Source organism: Coregonus lavaretus, assembly GCF_964263955.1.
Source record: "Coregonus lavaretus genome assembly, contig: HAP1_SCAFFOLD_251, whole genome shotgun sequence".
Classification (NCBI taxonomy): domain Eukaryota; kingdom Metazoa; phylum Chordata; class Actinopteri; order Salmoniformes; family Salmonidae; genus Coregonus; species Coregonus lavaretus.
The window spans coordinates 42,329-49,518 of NW_028166533.1; the positions used below are offsets into that span (position 1 = coordinate 42,329).

At 43.8% G+C, this 7,190-nt stretch overlaps 1 protein-coding gene across 1 annotated transcript in view; it reads left to right on the forward strand.

The window, feature by feature from the left end:
• The window catches only part of LOC311114588 (MAP3K7 C-terminal-like protein), a gene marked incomplete at both ends in the record, with an annotated part of 33,194 nt that extends 26,326 nt beyond the window's left edge, over nucleotides 1–6,868 (forward strand). Inside the window, one exon of the mRNA XM_084189828.1 lies at nucleotides 6,676–6,868. Within this exon, the coding sequence (XP_084045954.1) occupies nucleotides 6,676–6,868 (193 nt within the window). The remainder of the gene's footprint in view (nucleotides 1–6,675) is intronic.
• Nucleotides 6,869–7,190: the final 322 nt, after the last annotated feature.

Consider the following 7,190-nt stretch of genomic DNA (forward strand, 5'->3'; position numbering starts at 1 on the left):
TCAGCACCATGGACAGAGGAGAGTGGTCCGTAATTAGAATGGGGTGATAGGTAACCGACTCAGCTGCTGAGATTAGTTTGGAGTCCAACAAAAAATAGTCAATTCTGGAATATGATTTATGAACTGATGAGAAGAAAGAATAATCCCTGTCTGTTGGGTGCGTCAGTCTCCAAATATCGACAATGTTAAGGTTTGTCATCAATGTATTTAGACAGACACTGGCATTTGATTGTTGAAGTGACCTTGATAGCTGTTTATCTAAAAGAGGGTCTAACGTACAGTTAAAGTCACCTCCAACAATAACACTTGTATCCGAGATATTTGGTATGGCCTTAAATACCCTTTGAAAAAATACTGGATCATCGAAGTTGGGTCCATATAAATTGACCAAGGTTATTGGTTTTGAATTCAGTGTACCAGCCACAATAATATACCGACCATTAGGATCTGAAATCGAGGTTGAGTAAACAAAAGGAATGTTTTTCCTTATCAGGATTGCTACCCCTCTCGCTTTTGCATCAAAGTTAGACTGGTATATCTGACCGATCCAGCCGACTCGTAGCTTGGCCTGCGCGGAGCGTTTAATATGAGTTTCTTGAAGAAGCACTATGTCAGCACCCAGTGATTTAAGATGAGAAAAAACCTTAGCTCGTTTCACGACATGCCCTAATCCATTACAGTTCCAGCTGACTCTTTTTATTCCACCTGGTCTACTCTGTGCTCGGTCACTATGTGGCATTTCTTATTTTAAAGCAAATTGCTGCTGTCATACAAAACCCAGAAGAAAAACGTCCCGCCGTGCGGGAGCTTGTCATGCCACCTGTACTAATAAACGTGAACATAAAACACAGACCCCAACCCCCCTCCCGTCCCTTTACTGAGTGACTTCCCCAAACGAAGCACTCCTTGGCTAACACACAAACGTTAGGGTGTCTAGACATAAAGCTTGAACTAACTCGTCGTCTATAGATGCTCCGCATATAAACTAATATTAAATAACACTTAACTTAACTCTCATGTTAGGGGGTGAGTGGCGCTAAAACATGACATGCCAAACAATGCTATATTAGCCACAACATCTCACCTATCCTATAAGTCCCAATTTCTGATCTTCTGATCGAAAAGACATAGGCCGGAAATTCAATTCACACACATTCCTGGCCTGTATTTGGCCATTTAGCCTGCTGGCACAGCCGTTCTGTATCCTCAGCCGGGGAGCTTGCTTGTCAAGAACAGATCTGCCTCTTTTGCGTTGTCAAACGTACGTGTTGATCCCTCGACTGTCACCTTAAACCGGGCTGGGAAGAGGAATCCATATCGGATGTTGGCCGCCCTGCATTTGTTGCGTACCTCATCATACTCTTTCCGTTGGTTCCTCACCTCCAAGGTAAGATCTGGGTAGAAAGACACCCTGGCTCCGTTGTAGTTAAGGGGGAACTTTTGACTAGCCAGCTTGAGGATGAGATCCCTGGTGTGGGGATAGTGCAGCCTTACAATGAATGGCCTTGGTGGCCCGCCCTTGGCCGGCTTCGTTGCCTGTGCTCTGTGTGCGCGGTCGATCAGGATGGCCGTTTTGAAGTGTTCACTCCCCAGCAATGCCGGTATCAGCTCCGAGACAAATTCAGTGGGTTTCCCTTTCTCCGTGTCCTCCTGGATCCCACATATTCGGATGTTCTGGCGTCTTGAATGCGACTCGAGCATTTCCAGTCGGGCCTTCAGGGTTTTGTTGTCATTTTTGAGCGTTGCGCACTGTTTCTCTATGTCCTGTAGCCTGGCCTCGTGATCGATTGTCGTCTGCTCAACCTCGTGCACCCTTCCCTTAGTTGCCTTCACAGTTTCGGCCAAAGTCCCAATACTCTTTGAGATATCAGCCAACCTTGTGTCCACCTTCTTGCTTAGTGCGTTTATGGCAGCCAGTATGTCACTTTGAGTAGGATCTGTGGGGAACTCTTGGAAGCTAGCCTCTTCAGCTAGCTCCTCGTGGGTCGGCGACGTTGAAATTGGTTCGTTGTCTATCTCATTCCAATTATCTTGTTTAGCGCCCCCTTTTTTGTTGCCTTTTCCCTTTGTCATATTTGTTTGAAGTTATAGGTTGTGAGAGGTTAAGATAAATATTAATTTGTTTCAAAATTGAGCGGAGCTCTAGCAATGCACGTCTACTCCATAGCACGCTCTCTAGCGCCCCCCCTATCACTCCAGTGTTAATACTAAATTGTAATTATTTTGCACTATGGCCTATTTATTGCCTTACCTCCATAACTTACTACATTTGCACACACTGTATATAGATTTTCTATTGTGTTATTGACTGTATGTTTTGTTTACCCAATATGTAACTCTGTGTTGTTGTTGTTTTTATCGCACTGCTTTGCTTTATCTTGGCCAGGTCGCAGTTGTAAATGAGAACTTGTTCTCAACTGGCTAACCTGGTTAAATAAAGGTGAAATAAATAAATAAAATAAACTAGGTGGTGACATTATGTCAAAATTAGGGGTGTAACGATTCGTTTTAACAACGATTCGATTTGTATCACGATTCGTGGTTGTCAATACGATTCAAGGACGATATTGGTTCATTTTGAACGATACGATCCGAAACGATTCAGTGACTTGAAATCGATTCAGTAACCTTTTAGCCAAAAATTCAACCAGTGTGACTGAAATAAATACCTGGATACTGGACAGTGCAGGTGAAGTTTCCTAGATTCCTGTTTCTTGTAAGGACCGCAATGGTGGCTTGATAATTTCTCGCTCGTCGGCTTCTCCTCTGTCGTCCGCCATGCTATGTTTTGTTGTCTTTGCGCCTTTGCGCTGCTGCTGGCGCGGGGCGATGACGTCACGGATAGGCAGACTGAATCGAGTAATGTTTAAAGCCTTTATCATTAAAAGTGCTAAGAAAAAACATCCATATAAAGTCTGACGTGCTTAAATCCAATGGGTTATTTCCTAGTATCGATACAATCGATTTATTACATTTTAAAACGATGTTAGATTGATATATGTTGTCCAAAAGGCCAACTCGCCGAGCACAGATCGATGTAGTTGGATCATAGGAATATAAATCGATACATCGATGTAGTAGATGGATCGTTACACCCCTAGTCAAAATGCAACAATGTTGTAGAAGATGTATTTTCACTACCAAGCTCTGTACAGTCTGCCTCTTTAGGTTACAACAAGCTGTTAAAGGTTAATAATGACACCTGTGAAAACTTGAGAATTGTGGCAAAGGGATTTATTTACGCCTTGAGATAGATCAGAAGACAGGGTTTTATATTAGTTCAGATATTGGGCAAAATGCCAGAGAAGACAAGGGAAAAGGTATACACGTTTTTCATAGATTTTATTTCACTTCCCTAAGGTTACATAGGATGGGATTGTGTGTGTTGGCAATGTGAAGGGGCAAAAGGAACCCTCCTACATGCACTGTGGGTTAGCCTGGTTGTGCACCCCCTATGGGACAAAGCCTTACAGTGCATGGCAGATGGCGTGTGATCCCAGGTACCTAGGTCACCAAGACTGTGTCTGTTGAGTGACAAGTCTGAAATAACAGGGATTAACCAGACAGAATGTAAAATATAATGTTGAGGTATTGTGTTATGGCTGGTCTGAAACATTGTGTCTGTGTTAAGGCTGGTCTGAAACATTGTGTCTGTGTTAAGGCGGGTCTGAAACATTGTGTCTGTGTTAAGGCTGGTCTGAAATATTGTGTCTGTGTTAAGGCTGGTCTGAAACATCGTGTCTGTGTTAAGGCTGGTCTGAAACATTGTGTCTGTGTTAAGGCTGGTCTGAAACATTGTGTCTGTGTTAAGGCTGGTCTGAAACATTGTGTCTGTGTTAAGGCTGGTCTGAAACATTGTGTCTGTGTTAAGGCTGGTCTGAAACATTGTGTCAGTGTTAAGGCTGGTCTGAAACATTGTGTCTGCGTTAAGGCTGGTCTGAAACATTCTGTCTGTGTTAAGGCTGGTCTGAAACATTGTGTCTGTGTTAAGGCTGGTCTGAAACATTGTGTCTGTGTTAAGGCTGGTCTGAAACATTGTGTCAGTGTTAAGGCTGGTCTGAAACATTGTGTCTGTGTTAAGGCTGGTCTGAAACATTGTGTCAGTGTTAAGGCTGGTTTGAAACATTGTGTCTGTGTTAAGGCTGGTCCTGAAACATTGTGTCTGTGTTAAGGCTGGTCTGAAACATTGTGTCTGTGTTAAGGCTGGTCTGAAACATTCTGTCTGTGTTAAGGCTGGTCTGAAACATTGTGTCTGTGTTAAGGCTGGTCTGAAACATTGTGTCTGCGTTAAGGCTGGTCTGAGCCAGTGTTCACGGAGTGGATGAATATGTTGTTAAAAACAACATGATATAAAATCATGTTAGCAAAGAGACTCCAAAAAGATACGGGAACGATTCCTGTGTTTCCTTAAGGGCACATTAAAGACTATCATGGCCATGAAATAGCAGATAATTTATCTGGAAAAAATATCCCTATGTATTTGTGTTTTTTGTTTTGTTTAATGAGTTGGTTGTTTTCTGTTAAAGTGAAATACATTTCCCCCAAAATACAAAATACCATTTTGTTTATAGCGGTTCACAATTTTGTGGCCCCCTCACCTTACATTGGTATCAAAAGTCTGATGGCACTATGGTGTGATAAGAGCATCTGCTAAATTAACTACACTGAGTATACCAAACGTTAGGAACACCTTCCTAATATTGAGTTGCACCCCCCTCTTTTGCCCTCAGAACAGCCTCAATTCATCGGGGCATGGACTCTACAAGGTGTCGAAAGCATTCCACAAGGATGCTGGCCCCATGTTGACTCCAATGCTTCCCACAGTTGTGTCAAGTTGGCTGAATGTCCTTTGGGTGGTGGACCATTCTTGATACACGTAGGAAATTGTTTTGGGTGAAAAACCCAGCAGCGTTGCAGTTCTTGACACAAACCGGTGCGCCTGGCACCTACTACCATACCCCGTTCAAAGGCACTTAAATATTTTGTCTTACCCATTCACCCTCCGAATGGCACACATACACAATCCATGTCTCAATTGTCTCAAGGCTTCAAAAAAAATCCTTCTTTAACCCGTCTCCTCCCCCTTCATCTACACTGACCTGAAGTGGATTTAACAAGTGACATCAATAAGGGATCATAGCTTTTCACCTGGATTCACCGGGTCAGTCAGTGTGTTCCAGAAGCTCTTATCCAGAGAGACAGTTCATTCAACTAAGGCAGATAAACAACAATATATCACTGTCATAGCAAGTAAGAAGGTTCTGTAACGGTAACTGAGAATGTCGTTGCTGTTCGGCCAGCTACGTGTATTTTAATTAAATACAGTACTTTGCAAAAGTATTGTATATTTAATTTTTTATACATTGGTCTTTGGGGTATTTAGTCATTTACACCCATCCCTGAGTATAGTACAGTACAACGCTATGGCGTGTACAACACAATGTTTAGTACCAACCACATAGTCGTATCAATCTGGTTCACCCCATGGTGAGATCTACAATGCAACTCCTCTTGGGGATATTACAGTACAGTAATACTTTTGATTACACAAGAAGTGATGGGAGGGAGATGATACATCATGCATGACTTGTCTGAAAGACTGGTTAACTGTTAGTACCCCCCCCCGTGCACACAGTTAGACTGGTCCCAGATCTGTATGTAGTTTAACTCTCTATGACAATGCCGAAGTGATTACAGGTTACAGAAAGGGGGAAGAGAGAGAGAGAGAGAGAGAGAGAGAGAGAGAGAGAGAGAGAGAGAGAGAGAGAGAGAGAGAGAGAGAGAGAGAGAGAGAGAGAGAGAGAGAGAGAGAGAGAGAGAGAGAGAGAGAGAGAGAGAGAGAGAGAGAGAGAGAGAGAGAGAGAGAGAGAGAGAGAGAGAGAGAGACAGAGACAGAGACAGAGACAGAGACAGAGACAGAGACAGACAGACAGACAGACAGACAGACAGACAGAGAGACAGAGAGAGAGAGAGAGAGAGAGAGAGAGGGCCGAGCGTTAAGGATTGCAACACCCGCTCCGCCTCACATGTCGACACAGAAAACACCTACACACGTTATGTTCTTCAAATTAATTTATATTCAAAGTCCTATTTTCCTAACCTTAAACCTAACCCCTTACCCTAATTCTAACCCTAATTGTATACCTAACCCTAAGCTTAAAATAGCCTTTGTCCTCATGGGGAGAAGTTTCTTTGTTTTACTTTCCTTGTGGGGACTTTTGGGGATTTTAGGTCCCCACAAGGAAATAAGAACCAACCAACCCACACACACACACACACACACACACACCCCACTACCACAGTCCAAAGGCCATAGTTTGTTGAGATGGCGGTCTGCCAGATCAGGTCACAACCCGCTTGGCTACCAGACGACTTACTTTTATTAGGCTAACCTTCATTTAAACCAGGAAGTCCCGTTCACATAAACATCTGGCATTGGAGGCACTTCCAGTTGCTTTCCAAATGGCACCCTATTCCCTACGAAGTGCCCTACTTTAGACGAAGACCTAATGGCACCCTATTCCCTACGAAGTGCCCTACTTTAGACGAAGACCTAATGGCACCCTATTCCCTACGAAGTGCCCTACTTTTGCCCATGGCCCCACATTTTAATCTGTGAATTCACCTGGTTTCACCACCACCTTTAACCTTTAACCCTCCCCCCCTCCTCTCCAGGCGTGAACTGCTGGCAGAGCTGGTGGAGGAGGAGTTTGTTGCCGTGGAGATGGTCTGTCTGGAGGATGAGTTCCGTGTCCTGTCGGAGGAGAACGCCACGCTGCTCAACGTCCACACTGAGCGCGCTCAGCAGCTGGAGACGCTCAGCTCCACCAATCAGAATCAGACAAGCCAGGACAGCTCCGCCACGTGACCCCTGAATTCGACTTGACCCCAAGAGAGACGATGACCTCGCTCGAGACCTTCCAACTGACGCTACGGCCCGTATTCCAAAAGTGCTGATCTTGGATCTTCTGTTCATATATTAATATTTATTATGATCTAAAATGCCAAACTGATCCTAAATCAGCACTCTTTTTGGATATGGACCCTGATAACATTACTACCGGTAGCTGTCAAGTCCTTGTTTCCTCTGTCCTTGTTTCCTCTGTCCTTGTTTCCTATGACTTTGTTTCCTCTGTCATTGTTTCCTTATCTCCTTTCTAAGAGCATTGGAGAAGAGGATACAAGGTCCC